Source organism: Pan troglodytes, chromosome 12, assembly GCF_028858775.2.
Source record: "Pan troglodytes isolate AG18354 chromosome 12, NHGRI_mPanTro3-v2.0_pri, whole genome shotgun sequence".
Classification (NCBI taxonomy): Eukaryota; Metazoa; Chordata; class Mammalia; order Primates; family Hominidae; genus Pan; species Pan troglodytes.
This window is the reverse complement of record NC_072410.2, coordinates 122,797,037-122,815,644: the sequence shown is the minus strand read 5'-3', so window position 1 is coordinate 122,815,644 and position 18,608 is coordinate 122,797,037. Positions and strand designations below refer to the sequence as shown.

Below are 18,608 nucleotides of genomic sequence, written 5' to 3'. Positions count from 1 at the left end.
ATACAAAAATTAATTGGGCATAGTAGTGGGCACCTGTAATCCCAGCTACCCAAGAAGCTGAGGCAGGAAAATCACTTGAACCCGGGAGGCAGAGGTTGCAGTGAGCCGAGGTTGCTCCATTGCTCTCCTGCCTGAGCGACAGAGTGAGACTCCGACTCAGAAAAAAAAAAAAAAAAAAGGAAGAAGAAAGCAAGCCTATCTTTGGATTCTTACCTAGGGTTAGGCATAGGCCACTGCAAGACTGAGCAAGACGGCAGAGTCTGGCTCAGCCAGGGCAGCGAGAAGGATGATCAGGCTTCCATGACTCACCGGCTGCCCAAGCCACCACACCCTCAGGGTGCATGGCGCACACTGAGAGCAAACTCACCATGAGAAGAGTCTGCCTTCACTTAATTTGCTAATGAGAAAGATTACAAACTGTGCTTTTGTTTGTATCTTTGTGCCCATTCATTTTCCAATGACAATGTTAATAAAACATGAAGAAAAATATTTTAAGCAAAAGACTGATGAAACAATTAAAAACAATTGAAGGAAAGCAAAGTTCAGAATATTCAAAATTGCTTTGACTGCATTTAATCTTGAGGAAAGTCGATGATTTCAGGTGCCATGCAACTTACCTAGGACAAGCCTTGGAATGCCTTCCCCTCATTTCTACTGATAAGCTGATGAGAGAACACTCAAGAAGAAAGGGAGAAAACAGAAGACAAGGAACTGTAATGAGCAGACTCTCATTTCAAATTTTTGCCGCATTACTCAAACTCATAAATCAGTATTAATAAATGATAAAAATACTTTATTTCTTTAACACAGAATATACAATATTGCACTCCAGTTGCAAATAGTGTATAGAAAAAGCTCTGTTTAGAAACTGCCATAGCAATTGTCTAAGTCTACTAATGTTTTCTGGCATCACCAATGATAACCACAGTGCTGAACTTTGAACCAACTGAAAAAGGGGAATGTTCAATAAAGCCTCCTTTTTCTTCCAGTTTCAGTGCCCAGTAGTTTAAAACATTCTATTATGTTTAATTACATTTTGAAAAATTGTCGTTCTTTCATGAACAAATAAAAGTACCTTGCAGCCGTCACTATTGCCCATTCTTGTGGGAAGCAATCGCAAGCTTTTCATCCCGACTGAACTAAACAGTCTGATTTTTCTCAAAGTCACTCAGCAAATTGCGGTAATTCAGGTTTAGGCAAGAAGTTCTTTAGTTTTACTTTTTATATATATTTTTAGAGACAGGGTCTTGCTCTGTCACTCAGGCTGGAGTGCAGTGGTGCAATCGTGGTTCACTGCAGCCTTGAACCCCAAGGCACAAGTGATCCTCCCACCTTGGCCTCCCAAAGCATTGGGATTAAAGGCATGAGCCACCGCCCCTGGCTGAAGAAAGAACTCACCTCTTACACATACTCAAGATATGGAGCTGTGGCATGAATCTGAATGGAAGGGAAGGAAAATTAACTCACTTCTTTAGGAGTCTGATGCCACCCAGTTCCCCTGTTCTTCATGCCCCGTTTCTGATATCTACTTCTAGAATTCACTCCAGCTGAATTCTTCTCTTTTCCTGTGCCACCACCAAAGGTGCAAACATTTCTAAAAGATCTTGGTGGCTTTAGTGGAAACCATTTTGTTTTTACATTTTTCACCTATGATATGAATGATGAGTCTGCATGATTTTTATCTCAAATAAATCTGACCCAGGCTGCATCCATCCTGTTCTGACAGTAGAAGGGCATACACACTTTTACTTAAAGCTTTCATATCTAAAATTGATGGGACATCTGAAAATAAGGGAATTGGGTATATGAAAAGATCCTTTAAAAAACTGCTCTCATCTTTCACATTATCTTCTTTTTACCTAAGTGCAATACAGTGAACAGCAAAATAGCAGCATTTTTAGAGCAACCATTGGGGAAAATTCTTAGATCAGGGGACCTGCTGTCCTGACAGAGTCTATATTCGGCCAGCAAAGGCTCCCTAAACGTGTATCTGAGACTTATTTGAAAACAAGTCACCATAGTACTGAGTACTGAATTGAGTGGCAAACACTCCACTTGCAGTCAATGAAAATCCAATTACACAATATACACAAAGAGATGACCAAGAAAAACATGATTTAAAATTATACTGACAAAAACTAAAATCATATGAAGTAAAATAAAACTATCTGAAGACTAATAACTGTGTAAAAATAAATATCTAAGTAACCCAATGACCTACTCTCACGGTAAAATAGTTGCGAAAATAGAATACAATATTAACCAAAACTTGAATAATTCAAAATGAAATGGTTAACAAAATATCATATCAATGAGAAACCCATTTCTCTCCCCTCCACATTCTTCTCTCTAACGATTTTCTTCTTGAAAAGATATATTTTGATATTAAGCTTTCGAAGAATTGGCTGGGTAACAAATTTTCTTTGGGTTATTTCTCAGAAGGTTCTGAATCTGAATCTATTCATTCTGGGTGTCATAAGCAAGTTCAGAATTAGGGACCCAGTAACCCCCATGAACATTCTCATTACAGCCGCCCTCAGGCTGTCCCTTGTTTCAAAATATGCCCTTTGCAGAAAAGAGTGAATTGGTGTCAAATTTGGGTTGATTACGTCATATGTGGAGGTGTGAGTCAGATCAAAGGGCAAGGAAGAGGTCCTGCCTCAGATGCCCGTGTTCTGTGTAAACCAAAGTTTTCTGTTCTTTTTGGAAGTTGGGAACAAGAGAACCATGGAGTACATTCTAAATAGTGCTGCAAAAGTGAAATGTTGTATTCATCTGACCAAAGGAAACTCCAAGATTCTTCCGCTAACTCTCCAGAAACTGTCCAGTTGCAATAAAAGGTTTTGTTTATCAGTGTTTAAACTCTAACTTATCTTTTAATGGGTACTTCCACATGCCTACAACCCGAATGGAGAATGACATTAATAGAATGACCTTGTAGCCCTCAAGTTATTTTAAAAGTGCTTTCTGACTTGTTAAATAAGATAAACAGTAGTATAATTTGGGAATTAACCGTAATTTATAGTGCAGTAATGCTCTGGCAATTGGGGTCAGCATGTGTGAGTGTGTGTGTTTACTCTTTTTTGACCACAGAATTGAAGTAGAATATGCCTTTTTATGATTACTTTGATTTAAATGATGCTAATCAGCCCAGGATGGTCAAAAGGGGCACATACCATAGCATTCATGCTTGGTTTTTATTTTCCTTGATTTAAAAAAAAATCAACTTAGATATTGTTAAAATGCATCACAGTATCTCTTTGTCAGCAAGTCAGTCAAAAAGATTTCCAAACAGCTTTACGGTTTCCAGCTGCCCTCTGGAAGCAACACTAGTTTCACCTCAAACAAGGAAGACACCTCTTAGAGTTTCAGCTGTTACAACTCAGCTAAATTTCAAGATCTGTGTTCCCATATTCTCTGTAGTATTTTAAACCTTCTCAGAGCACTTGTTTTGTCAATGGGATGCTGCATTCCTGGTAAAACAGCTATCATGTGGTCACCTAGGCACACTAGCCAAATGGTCCTGGGATCCCAAATCACCCATGAAATCCTTCAAGAAGTCTTCATCATCGGGAAGGTTTGCTTCCTGAGGAGTTAAAGAAAAAATAGTGAATCAACTCCAGTCTAGACAAAAGTTAGTATAATGAAAACTAAACATTATACTGGTCTGGTCCCTGTAGTTTTTGTTTTCTGACATTCTCTGCATTTTGAAACATCTTCTTTTGCGTTTTAAATTTTGACAAGAGGTCAGGAACTTTATTAAATACAGCTATCATCTCGTTTCTCTGGCAGAACAAATTCCATCTCCCTGCAGGCCTTTTTCTGCGCTTTAAAAATTTCTCTTTGCCTCCAACTACTCATGGGGCAGTAAAGAAAATTTCTTTAAATGTTGGTAAGGCCAGTGCTAACTACTACAGAGTTGGACAACAAAATAGGAAGCAATGCAGGCAGTTGAACTAAATATCTGAGGGCAAACAGATTCCTCCCTTTTCAAACACCAATATCTCTTAAAGGCCCAGGTGCGGGTCACACGACAGGGAAGAGTGGCCTTATGGCTACTGAAGCCACGTGTTTACCTAAAATGTGCTCCTAGTTGCATAGCTTCTCAGAATAGTCAAAGAAGAAAGGAAAAGAAAACTGGGATGTCCCGGGTTTATTTTTTCGGCATCTTTGCAAATATGAGACACAACTCTGTTCCAGGAGCTTTCGATGCGCTTCTACAGGTATTTCTTTTCTCTTTGTGTCAAGGATAAATGTGAAGATAGCTGTGGAATTGTCCGAACATTTTTGCCTTGAAATTAAGCAATGTTTTATGCCTAATTTCCCAAAGGACAAGTTATTTATGCCAGTATTAAAAGCAGCAACTTATATATTCTATGCAAAACAGAAAACCAGAAAGATCTAAATTTTGGCAAGTCCCTAGTTTGATGAATTGAAAGACAGGAAGATGACTACATCACAGCAGATAAAAGAGATATTTTCATAAACTACGCTCTGGGAAACAGAATACCAAAATTACCCATGTACAACCAACTACTGCTCATGGGTTCCCCAGAGGACTTGTGTGCGGATTATACGAGTCATTGCCCAGTTGTGATAGTCTCAGTTTTGAAAAGCAATTATCTTTACCCCATGGGGCAAGAAACTTATAAACTTATTTAGTTCTATTATAATTGAGACACTTTTATTATAAGTTGTAAATCTCTATCTACCAAGAGGACAAAAACCTCCAAATATATTTGTTTTCTCTTTCACTTAGAAAACCTACCTTTGTTCGTCTCAAGTTTTCTGAATCTTTCAAGAAATCCTAAAATGAATCCTTATAAATTTCAGCAGAAAAAGCACAGCTTAAATTCCTGCTTCCACATCTTCCAGAAGTTGCAGAACTGGTCTCAGAACAAGGGACTTCTGCAGGAAGTCAGAGGACCGCCCCACTGACCAGGTGTTCACACTCTGTCGTGACTTTCCCTGCTGGTCTCCTCCAGTGGGAACACCAGTGCTGGGAGGTGGGGAGCTGTGGAGGGGCTAAGGTCATGAGCAGACACTGTTCCAGTGATCTGGAGAAAGCCCAGGCAACTCTGTTCTCCTCATACCCCCCACCCCTGGTAGCCGGGCAGTAAGTCTCTGCATTGCAGTTTCAAAGAGGCCTGTGCTGTTTTGGGTCTAGGGAAGCACATTAGTAAAGAAAATCTTTATAGTGCTGGTGACTGCCAATTCCATATAAAAACTGGGGTAGCTTCTGTGGGACTGTCCCCCTGCTCTGAGAAATAATGTGAAACTTCTCAGAAGACAGTTGCCATTGTCTCCAGTCTGGAACAAACGGGATTCAGGTGGAGGGAGACATGAGGGGAGGAAGAAGCCCATGAGCCTTTTTCCTGCCTCCATCCTTAGTGCCTTCCCAAACCTGCTCTCACTTTCCCTCTTCCTTCAACTATTTCTCTTTGTCATAAAAGTGAAAGTCCTCACAAGCTAACTAAACTTCTTATATTTTTCATAGGTCCAAGCCTAAAAGGTCTTTAGGATTTAGTCTATGAAGTCAACTAAATTCTCATTCAGGTCACTCTTTTGACATTGGCTAATTCGAGATGGGAACCAGCCTGGGTCTGGAGGGATCAGAGCAGGCTGCTTTTATTTTTATGTTGTCAGGTTTTACTTTGGTTTCATTTGTATGCCACATTATTACCTCCCCACTATTTATACCACCAAGTCTACCTACTGCCTGCACGTGCTATGGCTACCTGGAGGGAGCTTATTCATAAATTTACTTCTCACGTACTTCAATAGACAACCTTTTTTTGTTTGTTTTCCATTTCTGGGTTTCAGTCATGCAACACAGATTATTACTACACAGACTAGAAAATGCAGAGGTTGAAAACCATCCGCCTATCTCCCTTCTTTTTATGGACAAAGGACGCCTGGTCTATAGTGCAGGAATCATTTGCTAACATAAGACAGGCCCTTAATTCTGGTTTAGTGCTCTATCCACCAGACACTGTCCCTCCACGGACCTGGCCACTCTCCAAAGCTCCTGCCCTACACATGGTGCCATCATGGAAATACCCTTGCCAGCATTCATTCATTCATCTCAGATCCAAAGGACAATTTGTGAAAACTACAAGTTAATGTTTGCTTGCTTTTTAGAACTTTGCCTATATATATTTGTTGGGAACTTAGGCTAGTGGAAAACACAAATCTTCTATAAATTATAAGGAAGAACTTAAGTCCTGAGCCTTCTGAGTTCAAGAAAAAGAATGAATTATCTTCTTCTCATTAATTTTCATGTCTGTACTAAAGTCATAGCCAGATAAATTATTGGAGATATTTTTAGCTGTCAAACATAGGTGAGCCCTGTGCAAACATCTCTTGGGCAGCCTCCCCCAAACTCTACAGGCTGCCATGCATCTTCACTTAGTTTATCACAGTGGCAGAAAATAATTTCATCTCATGATTTTTAAAATTTACTTATAGCAAGTTGTCATTGAAGGGTAAGAGGAAAAAAAAGATGTCGCAAAGTTTAAATTGTTCGTTCTCAAAGACAGCCCTGAAAAGGTTCTTTCTCTTCACTACTTTCCAAGACGCCCATAGGGAAGAGCAGGTAACAGTGAAGACCAGCACTCCTCAGTTCCCCAGTGAAAAGCAAAAAGAGCTCGAGGTCAATCCGGCACTGCTGGTTGTCCAAAGGGAGGTTACTTCCTGTAGTGTCATCAGAGGCAAATAAACGATAGACTCTAGTTACAATCTAGTCCAATTTCCCCAGTTTAAAAACCTGAAGCTCTCAAAACAATTTAAATAAAATTTAGCCAAATAAAGATCTTTGTTGCTAAGTGAATGCCAAAGTGCTACAAGATCCTGTGGAGAAGTTCTCACCACTTCAGCACAGACCTCCAGGAAAGTGCAGGGAGCCTTCCTTTCTGTTCCAGTAACACAGCAGCGCCTACTTAGGGCTGCAGGTGGACTGGTCAGCTCCAATCAAACATCAGGACTGCCCACAGCACAGGTCAATGAACTCAGGAACTAGGGCTCTCAAGCTGTTTTCAGCTCAGGAAAGAATACTAGGGGTGTAAAACTGCTTTCTGGCAGCATTTTGGATTTCTCCTGTTTTCACAATAATAAGCCAAATGGCACATATTAATTTGCAGAATTGCCTTTCCAGGCAGCCAGACGCAGCAGACTCCTAAGGGCCGGGACCAGCAGGTACCTGGATTGGTACCTTCTGCTCTTCAGCAGCGGGGGCTCAACTCACAAGCCTCTGCGTCAGTCTCTTGGGTCTCTTTCACACTGTAGCTCAAAATCGCACTCAATTCTAAGCAGCTGTAACTGGCCATCGCCCAGCTCGGTCACACTCACCAAGATTCACAGCCCCGCACACGGCCAGCCCCGCCCCCAGCCTTCTGGGCACACACCTCGGGTCCGGCTCTGCTCCTGGCTGGGGGTCTCCTTGGCCTTCTTACAGGTGTACAGCCACTTGATGATGCGGGCGTTCCTCTCGATGACCGAAGTGGTGCTGGGCACCTGCTCTATCAGCTCCTCCTCCTGCAGCCCCTCGTCGTCGCCGCCGCTGTGCCGGGAGAAGCCGCTGCCGGAGGTGGCGACGCTCACGCTGCGCACCTTGAGGGTCACACAGTCCGACCCCGCGGTGAAGTTCTCCCTCCCCAGGGCCTCCACCACCTCGGGGTCCAGGCCGCAGTACTGGAAGAAGGTGTCAGACTCGGCCAAGGCAGCGGAATAGCGGGAGCTGAGGTCCGACTGCGAGCGCTGCAGCCCCCGACGCCTCACCACCCGCAGCTCTGGGCCAGGGGGCGCGGCCGGGACACTGGAGGGCGCCGCGGACCGCGCGGCTGGGGCTGGGGTCTCGGGGGTTGCGGGGTCCGCTGCGGGGCCAGGAGTGGTCGGGACGGTCTCCGGGTTCCCGGCCTTGCCCTCGTCTCCCGTCTGGGGCACCGGCGCCTTGTCCTTACCCGGCCCCTGGAAGAGCTTCTTCACCAGGCTTGCCCTGGGGCCGTCGGCGCCCGATCCTCGCACGAATTCGCATTTCTGCCGGTAGATGATCAGCGAGTCCGGTCTCAACGGCTTCCGCGCAATAGCCCTGCGCGCCACCGGGGCCGGGGCGCGGGCCGGGGGCCCAGGGTCGTTCCCCGGGCACTTGATAGCCCCTGGGCCGCTGCCCTCGGAAGCGACGCCCCGGCCAGTCCCCGGCCGACCCCGCACATACTTGGCGCGATCCGCCGCCAGCCTCTCCACTGCGCTCCTGCGCGCCGGTCGCGCGGCGTCGGGGTCCCGGGTAGCCGCGGGGTCCCGGGGAAGGAGCCGCTCGTTCGGGGGCGCGTTCAGGGCCGCCAGGGCGCGCATCTTCGCGGGGAATGGACCGACTGGGGTTCCGGGTCCAGCGGAGACGCGCTCGAGTGGTAGAGCCAGTCAGTCCCAGGGCCGGTTCCGAAGTCCGCGCCGGGTGGGGAACGGCGCCCCAGTGCCCAGCTGCCCAGGCCCGGGGTTGGGGAGAACCGGAGTCTGCACCGATTGGCGAAACTCCCCAGTTCCCGCCCCTCCCGACCTCATCGCCCACACCGACTGGCACCGCCCCCGCCCCCGCCCAGTGCCCCGGCCCTGGCCGCGTCCCCGCATCCCCGCTCGTCCCCGCCCGTCCCCGCCTCCTCACTCCCGCCCGGGCCCGCCTCCCTGGCCGCTCTCCGGGTGCCAGCGCCCGCCCTCACCTCGCGTCCGGGGTCCCGGCCCTCACCTCCTGCCCGGTGCCGTCCCCGCCCCCCCCCCGCCCACCTTCCGGCGGCGCTGCCAACCGCCTGGAGGACGCTGGGGCGAGCAGGCTCTGAACCCCCACTCGCTCAGCCCCAGATCCCCAGGTCACTGCTGGACGCAGGCATTTCCGGGGAGGGGGAGCAGAAGGGACGTCCCCCCACCTCCTCCGGGCAGGTGCCTCACATCCTTTGAATTCTTAAAGTGACCTCATCGTGTTTGGAAACTTGACTGTTTAATTTTGTCTACCTGAGCTCATATTCTTATTAACAGAAAGGAATAGGACATAAGAGGAAAGAACACGCAGCGCACGCCAGGATCAGTCTACGTGTTGGGTGGCAAGAACGCAGGGACTTGGATTGGGTCCGACTCGGTCGCTGGCCGGCAGCGGGCGTGGCCAGGCCCGAGGACCGAGCTAGGACTCGCAGTGGGGCAGGCTGGGGCCCCAGGCGCGGCTCAGTGGATTTGGAAGAAGCCCAGCCAAGTGTCCAGAATCATTGCTATTTTTACGGTAACCGAGACAACGGGGAAACCACGAGTTCACCAGGCAGTGGATCAGCCTAGGAATGCTAAGAGTCTAAGATAAAATACTTCCCAAATTCCATTATTTCAAAAATTTGGACAAAATACTAAAGTTATCTCTCAGACATGTGAAATGTTCACGTTATCGCGTTGTGAAGACAACTCCGTAACAGGCTGTGCTTTCAGCCTTGTGGTTGAACGCTCCGAGCAGCAGCAGCCCGGAAGGCAGGGAGCGCGACAGGTGCAGATGGGCCCCCAAAGTGGGCACGAACACCTCACCAACGAGGAAGAGGACCGCAGCAGGGTGGTGCTGAGTGGGCCTTGGGGGTCTTTAATCTCCTTGAGCCCCAGCGAAGCAAAATTTCATAGGGATAGTAGCACAACAATAAATCGCCTCCTGAAAGCCAGACCGCCCAGACAGCCTCGTTGGAACATGTAAGACTCATAGGAAAAGGAGTCTAGGCCAATAAAGTAGAGAGTGGGAGAAGAGAGGGAAGGATGCGGGGGTGGGGAGTGAAAGAGAGGGACAGAGACGGAGAAAGGGGGAGCTCCTGGGTTGCCACAGATGGTTTCCTACAGGATGCGGGAGGATGGGGCCTTGAGGTCTCAAGTCCAGCCTGCTCTCTGCTTGGCAAGCCTGTTCCCTAAGTCAGAGGAAAAAACCTTTTTAATTGTGTAGCCCAAAGTGTCTTCTTTTCCTAATTTGCACTACTTCATGGGCAACAGCTGCACTTCTAAGACAGAGAACTGCAAAGTACAGGACCTCTGGAATTTGACCCTGGGTCCACAATTTACCTTTGGACAGGTAACAAACGTTCCAGGTTGTTTTGTCACCTGTAAAAATTTCTGTTTTAAATTTACAAGAAAAGACAATCCCATTAAAAAGCGGGCAAAGGACATGAACAGACACTTCTCAAAGGAAGACATTTATGTGGCCAACAAACATATGAAAAAAGCTCAACATCATAGATCATTAGAGAGATGCAAATCAAAGCCAATGAAATACCATCTCACGCAAGTCAGAATGGCTGTTATAAAAAGTCAAGAAACAACAGATGCTAGCGAGGCTGCAGACAAATAGGAACGTTTTCACACGTTGATGGGAATGTAAATTAGTTCAACTACTGTGGAAGACAGTGTGACAATTACTCAAAGACCTAGAACCAGAAATATCATTTGACCCAGCAATACCATTACTGAGTATACACCCAAAGAAATATAAATTATTGTCTCATGAAGATACATGCACACATATGTTCACTGCAGCACTACTCACAATGGCAAAGATGTAGAATCAACCCAAAGGCCCATTATAGACTGGACAAAGAAAATGTGATACATATACACCATGGAATACTATGCATCCATAAAAAATAATGAGATCATGTACTTTGCAGGGACATGGATGGAGCTGGAAGCCATTATCTTCAGCAAACTAACACAGGAACAGAAAACCAAACACCACATGTTCTCACTTATAAGCGGGAGACGAACAATGAGAACACATGGACACAGGGAGGGCAACAACACACACTGGGGCCTGGTGGGAGGTGGGGAGACAGAGGGGGAGAGAGAGCATCAGGAAAAATAGCTAATGCATGCTAGGCTTAATACTTAGGTGATGGGTTGATAGGTGCAGCAAACCACCATGACATATGTTTACCTATATAATAAATCTGCACATCCTGAACATGTACCCCAGAACTTAAAATCAAATAAACATATTTTAAGCTGATAACTTTAATGACATACAGAAATTCTACCTCCTTACAGCTCCTCCCTGCTCCCACTTATCTTATTGGTGTCACAAATTAGATCTTTATATATTGGATACGCATTAACATAGATTTATACTCTTTTTCTTTTGATTCTTGTAACAGAATAAAAAGTGAAATTTTAGCCCCCTCCCAAAAAAATCGCTGTTTTTATAGCTTAGAACATTCATTGCTTCATAGTGAGCACTAAATAAATGTTAACCTAAAAGACCTAGGCTTAGCTCCCTGCTCAATTCTACCTCCTGGAGAGGCTGGAACATTCCACCTCTCACTGCCTGTGATCACTCATCTGTAAATGGGAGCTCATTAGACCCACCTGATAGAGTATTTATTAAAGTTAATGAGATTGCTTATAAAGCAAACACAATTTTGAACGCTGGCCTTGGCAAAGAATGTATAAGTCCCAAAAAGCAATTGAAACAAAAGCAGAAATTGACAAGTGGGACATAATTAAACTAAAGTGCTTCTGCACAGTAAAAGCAACTATCAACAGAGTAAATAGCCTACAAACTGGAAGAAAATCCAACGAAGTCTTAATATCTGGAATCTACAAGGAATTTGAACAAATCAGCAAGCAAAACCCAAAAACCCTATTAAAAAATAGGCAAAGGACATGAACAGACACTTCTCAAAAGAGGACATACAAGTGGCCAACAAATATATATAAAAAGTTTACCATCACTAATCATTAGAGAAATGCAAATCAAAACCACCATGAGGTATCATCTCACACCAGTAAGAATGGCTATTACTTAAAAGTCAAAAGATAACAGATGCTGGCAGGGCTACACAGAAAAGGGAACACTTATACACTGCTGATGAGAATGTAAATTAGTACAGCCACTGTGGAAAGCGGTGTGGAGATTTCTCAAGAGCTTAGAACTATCATTCCACCCAGCAATCCCACTATTGGGTATGGACCCAAAAGAAAATAAATCATTCTAACAAAAAGACATATGCATGCATGTATTCATTGCAGCACTATTCATAATAACAAAGACATGGAATCAACGAAGATGCCCATCAGTGGTGGACTGGGTAAAGAAAATGTGCTACATATACACCATAGAATACTATGCAGCCATTAAAAAAGAGTGAAATCATGTCCTTTGCAGCAACATGCATTTAGCTAGAGGCCATTATCCTAAGCAAACTAATTCAGGAAGAGAAAACCAGATCCCACATATAAGTGGGAGCTAAACATTGAGTACATATAGACACAAAGAATGGAACAATAGATACTGGGGACTGCTTGATCGTGGGAGGGTGAGGAGAGGGCATAGGTTGGAAGGCTATCTGTAGGTACTATGCTCACTATCCTAGTGATGGGATCATTTGTACACCAAGCATCAGTGACCCACAGTCTACCCATGTAACAAACCTGCACATGTACTCACTGAACCTAAATTTAAAAAAAAAGTAAAACTACTATAACATTATATTTAAGACTTACTGCTATTAGACAAAACTAATTATATTTATATTCATGATATTTCATGTATTAAGCAAATAATTTACTAGAAAAATGGAACTGATAAATATAATATTGATGAGAATTATCTAAATAAGTTGTTCTTGTTGCTCAACTGATAGTGTCATCTTTGTGTCCATTTCCTTTCTAGAATCACTTCAAAAGACTTGGTCAGAGCAGGAAAAAATGCTTAAGGACTCAATAATCTAGGAACTCTACTCCCAGGAATGTATTCTAAGGAACAGATAAGAGATGTGTGCACAGCATGAAGATATTCATTGCAGACAAATGGGGGAGGTCAACCTACATGCAAGTACAGGAGGAAGGCTGGAGGATGTATGACTTACCTGTGGGTGGAGTATTATGCATCCATTTACAGTCATGCTTCCAGAGTGTTTTTCAGAGTGGGAAGTGATTGTGATATGTATGAAATTTTAAAAATAGCATGAATATAGAAGCAGTCCTCAGCATACAGTCCAGGGAATGTGGGGACTCCTGATATCTTTTTGGGAGGTCTATGAGGTCAAAATTACTTTCATTGATACCAAGCAACAGGCTTCATGCCCAAAGTCCATAGAACTAGTGCTAATATAGTTTGGATGTTTGTCAATTCCAAGTCTCATGTTGAAATGTGCTTGCCAACTTTGGAGGTGGGGCCTGGTGGGAGGGATTTGACAGTAGGGGTAGATCCCTTATGAATGGTTAGCCCTGTCCTCTTGGTGATGAATGAATTCTTGCTCAGTCAGTTCATGGAGATCTGGTTGTTTAAAAATCTGGGACATCCCTCCCCTCTCTCTCTTGCTCCTGCCTTCACCATGTGACAAGCCTGCTCCTGTTTCACCTTCCACCATGATTGTAAACTTCTTGCCCTCACCACAAGCACAGAAGATGTTGGTGCCATGCTTGTATGGAATGCAGAACCATGAGCCAATTAAACCTCTTTTCTTTATAATTACTCAGCCTCGGGTGTTTCTTTATAGTGATGCAAAAACAGACTGATATAAATACTATGGCTCTGGCTTTTGAGAAAAGATAAAGCTTTACTGTGAGTTGGCTGGCAAGGAGACAGAAGGCAACACTCAGATCTGTCTCCCTGATCTTGGGGTGGGTAAAGCTTTTATGGCATTTCTAAGTAGTCCCAGGTGATGCCAATGCAGCTGGCCTGCCGGGCTAGTGGTGTAAAGAGTTAGGTTAAATCTTTTTCATTGCACATGCCCGGGATACATGACTTGCAGTTTTGGCTCTGTGCTACCTGTAACAACTTATGCAATGGTAAATTGGCTTAAGTTGTTACCATGGTTACAAGACTAAGAATTGAATTGTCTTTTCTTTCTCCATTTCTTATGAGTATATAGTGGAGTTATCAAGAGGCTAGTGACTGCTGAAATGCCAGAATATTTAGAGCTAATAATGTGTGCATTCAAAACATTTATCAGGCCAGATTTGGCAGCTCATGCCTGTAGTCCTAGCACTTTGGGAGGCCGATATGGTTTGGATCTGTGTCCCCATCAAATCTCATGTAAAATTGTAATCCCCAGTGTTGGAGGTGGGGCCTGGTGGGAAGTGACTGGATCATGAGGGCGGAGTTCTCATGAATGGTTTAGCACCGTCCCCACTTGGTACTGTATAGTGAGGAAGTTCTCACGAGATCCGGTTGCTTAAAAGTGTGGGGCACTTCCCCCACTCTCTTTCTCGGTCCTGCTACTGCCATGTAAGATACCTGCTCCCACTTTGTCCTCTGCCATCAGTAAAAGCTCCCTGAGCCCTCCCCAGAAGCAAATGCTGCCATGCTTCATGCACAGTCTGCAGAACTTGAGCCAATCAAACTTCTTTTCTTTAGAAATTACCTAGTCTCAGGTATTTCTTTATAGCAATGTGAGAATAGATGAATACAGAGGCTAAGGCAGGAGAATTATTTGAGGCCAGAAGTTTGAGACCAGCCTGAGCAATATAGCAAGACCCGCATCTCTTAAAAAAAGTAAAAAAAAAAATTAAAAAGTATTGATCAACTTATATTTTAATATAGTAGATATGAATAGATATAAGCCATTAAACCAAAGCTTATTAAGACCGTCAATAACTTTTAAGAGTATTAAAGAGGTCTTGAGAATAAAATGTTTAAGAATTATTGGTATATATTATAAGAATAAATATTAAAACTGTGTAAGTACAGGGAAAAATGACAGGCAAGCACACATTGAATTTTTTCTCATTTATTCATTAAAGAAACATTACTGAGTCCATATTAGGTGCCAAGTGTTCGACCCCATACTTTCAAATTTGTCAACTGATAGAAAACTAGGAACAGGAGAGAAATTCCTAAAATTGTTAAAGGGGCTCTATCCTTACCTTCAGCACCATACTTAGTGGTGGATTTTTAAAGCATTCCATAAAGATAGTAACAACATAAGGATACACATTATTGTCCATGTTAGTCAAATGTACTGGGCTTTCTAGCCAGTAAATAGAGAAAAAAATAACTACAGAGTATAAAGACTGGGGGAAACAAAGAGGCAAAGTTCCCCTCATAACAGGCAATGTAATTGACTATTTCAAACCTCCAAGAGACTGGACATAGTATTAGAACTAACAAGACATTTCAACAAGATTGTTGGACAAAGAACACATGCAAAGATAAAGAATATTCATAAACACTAGCAATAATCAATTTAAAAATGTACCAGGAAAAATAATCAAGACATAATACTAAGAAAATCCATATGGAATCTGGTAATACATCTCAAAAAGACACAAGACATGCTTATAGAATATTATAAAATATTTTGACAGATATAAATGAAGAGATAAATAAATAGATGTGCCACATTCAAAGATAGTCAGAATCAACATTGTAATGATGTGAATCGTCTTAAATTTTTTTTAAAGAGGAACTCAATGCAATTAGAGACAAAACCCTAGGCTGGGTGCAATGGCTCATACCTTAATCTGAGCACTTTGGGAGACTGAGGCAGGAGGATCGCTTGAGACCAGGAGTTCAAGAAACAAAATTCCAACTTTTTTCTTCATAGAACTTGACAAAAATTTCAAAAAATTATTTGCAAGAGTAAAGGTGCAATGCATTGTGTAATATGGTAACTGTTAACCACATGTTGCTATTAAGCCTTTGAAATGTGGAGAGTCTGAGTTAAGACGTTGTGTGTTACATTTTATATTGAAGAAATGGTATTTCATATATACTGATTTAAATTAAATATATTATTAAAATTTTTTAAAAGTAATAAATGTCCAAAAATAGTTAAGAAAATTTTGAAAAAAAAATGAAAATGAGGAAACTTTTTTTGTAAAACAGCTATCTAAGATTTGTTATAAAATTATAGTAACACAGTATGATAGTGTTGCAGAGATAGACAAAAAGTGAGTTAAAAAATAGCCTCAAATTATATATAATATAGGGAGCATTTAAGTCAGTAGGGGAAAGGTAAACTATCATAAAAAATGGCTTAGAGACAACTATCTGTCTACACTACAGCAGCCCCATGCTAGGGGAAGGCTCAGGAGAATTCAGCTGAGGTGGCGTCCAAGAAGGAGAAAAGGTGATCAAACATGACAACCATTACAGAGACATGAGGATGAGTAGCTCATCTCTGGAGGCTCTGCCGTGGTGAATATCCCATGGTGTGGTTTCAGTTGAGCGACAGGTATAGAAGCTGGTTTATGCTGAGTTAATTAGAGGATAGGTGGTGAAGTACTGAAACATATAAGAGTAAGGTCATTTTCCAAGGATTTGAGGGAGGAAAAATATGTATGCAAAATAACCTGAAAAGGTGGCCACAAGACAGAAGCTACTTTGGTTGGTGAGAGCTGCACATATTGTAAACAAAAGGAAAGAACCCGTACTGAATGTGCATATGGAAGAGGAGATGGCTGATTGGTTAAAGTACTTCTGGAGGTGGAAGCGGATAATATTTAGATGCTGAAAGAGGACTATTAATTCCAGAGAGAAAATAGTGCAATAGAGTTCAGTTTGTCTATGAACAAAATAAAACAAACCATAAATAGTCCTCTTTCTCATCTCCACACACACCGTCTGGGTTAGTCTTAACAGACCCCATAAGAAAAAATTCAAAGGAGGGTATTTAAAATGAAAAGAGGATACTGAGATTTGGCTTTTGTTAAGATAAGATATAATTGACTGTAGAAAATATGCCACTAAAATTAAGATTAAACTACATTTTGCAGCATAAGAGTAAACCAAGTTGTTTTCTAAATGTAGTAATTAAATCAATTAAGAAAAAAAATCTATCAAAATAGGTGAAATCCAACCACTGAAACCTCACTAGTTTATGTTACAGCAAGCCCACAGGAAAAAATCACAATGGCATCTGCAAGAAACACGCTTGCCCGTCCAAACTCAAAGAATGGACTCAGGGACAGGGAGAACAGCAGAAGCGAGACTTTAATGGCGGTTTCACGAGATCAAGTGTTTGGCATGCAGGCACACCCTGAACAGTTTTAACAAGCAATTTATTCCCTAGTGTGCAAGTCCCTCCCCCAGTTCCTCATTGGCTGAGTACTATGGGGGTTACATTCTTCCTGGACACTACCTATTGGTAGTTGTGTTAAGGCTTCAAGTGTGTTTTTTAGGGTCTTTCTGCTGCATTTTATTGCAGCCCATAATGCATTGTGACTGTCTCAGGACTTTTCAAACATTTGACCTATGGCCCTAGTGGCTGCACCTAACTGATAAGAAAGAGCACAATTACCGATGCTGCAAGCTTGCCTAAACTAAATTTTTTGGTGGGGTGGGAGGGGGTGGTTAAGTGGGCCCTGACTGATAGGTGCCTGGCCACTGGTTGAAAGGGAAAGCAAGAAGGGGGTGGTGACTTAGTACATTCTGCTTCTTTATTCCTTTGTAGTCTGTTTAAACCTACATTAAGTCACTTATAATTGAAAATGGACCACCACATATAGGTTATTTTCTATAGTATTCAATCTTATCATCATCATTTGGTCAAAACAACTCTGGGTAAAGACTTTAGGGAAATCTTTTACAGGTGAAACATCAAATTTCCAGAGGGTATTCTTGTCTTTTATATTTATTCTTTTTCTATTTTTTAAGAAGAATAAACTTTGAATATAAAATGCCCATGCATATTTAGTAAGTTTCCCTCCCAATCCAGGTGAAGTTGACACTGGTGCTGATATGGGCAGTTCAAGCATGTAAAAAAATATGCTCAAGTGTAACTATTATTATAAAGCCTCTCACATACTACGAAAGTAAACATCATCCACTGTGGGAACACATAATTGTCTTGTTCAGTGCACTTTAGAAGTAGTAATGAGTAGAGATTAGAAACCAAATCATGAGTAATACTGGACAGATGAGCTCTCACTGCTGAGTATAAAGCTATATTAAAATAAAACCACTATTGAGGATGTCATCAAGATGACTGACTAGAGGAACCCAGCACTCACTCTTCCACAGAGAAGAAACAGATAACCACACACTGAACAGAATGTATAAGGGAGAACACTGGAATTCAGTAAGGGAGTGACGAAGACACTCTGAGGCATGGAGACTCAGGACGGTGGCATAGAATGGAAGCAAAGCAGCCATCTGGTTCTTGGCTTTGGTTGAAAGCCAAGAGGGAATACTCACGGTAGGAAAAAGGTGAGCAAGAGATCTCCAGCAGTCCATTCATACCACAGACATTTGCAATCCTGGCTGCAGGAGTGCCCTACAGCATTCACAGGCCCTGAGTCCAGTATGAGGAGCTGCCTAGAGTCCTTGCAACTGCATTATTCCAGAAAGGAAATTCATGCTGGCTTGACCCCAATTCCTGGGACCCAGGCTACTGCAACATGGCAAATTTTGAGAGCTCAGCCACCACCAGAGTGCATCATGCCCAGGTGTATGAGTTTGTTTTCACGCTGCTAATAAAGACATACCCAAGACTGGGTAGTTTATAAAGGAAAGCAGTTTCATTAGCTTACAGCTCCACATGGCTGGGGAAGCCTCACAATCCTGGAAGAAGGCGAACAAGGAGCAAAGTCACGTCTTACATGGTGGCAGGCAAGAGGGCTTGTGCAGGGGAACTCCCATTTATAAAACCATCAGATCTTGTGAG

The 18,608-nt window shown here is 43.0% G+C and overlaps 1 protein-coding gene across 4 annotated transcripts; it reads right to left on the bottom strand.

Moving 5' to 3' along the window:
- Positions 1-772: 772 nt before the first annotated feature.
- FAM110C (family with sequence similarity 110 member C) lies at positions 773-8,551 on the bottom strand. Of its 4 annotated transcripts, XR_008544959.1 has the most exons (3): positions 7,404-8,551; positions 4,769-6,693; positions 773-3,586 (listed from the first exon to the last, which is right to left on the bottom strand). XR_008544959.1 is itself a non-coding variant. In XM_009441881.2 (2 exons), exon 1 carries the CDS (start codon positions 8,347-8,349, stop codon positions 7,354-7,356), a length of 996 nt encoding a protein of 331 aa, XP_009440156.1. In that variant the 5' UTR covers positions 8,350-8,551; the 3' UTR covers positions 773-3,586; positions 7,348-7,353. The 4 variants fall into 4 exon arrangements, 3 of the variants coding, with proteins under 3 accessions (XP_009440156.1, XP_515269.1, XP_009440155.1); XM_009441881.2 differs by lacking the exon at positions 4,769-6,693 and having other exon boundaries at positions 7,348-8,551; XM_515269.4 differs by lacking the exon at positions 4,769-6,693.
- Between the last annotated feature and the right edge of the window lie 10,057 nt (positions 8,552-18,608).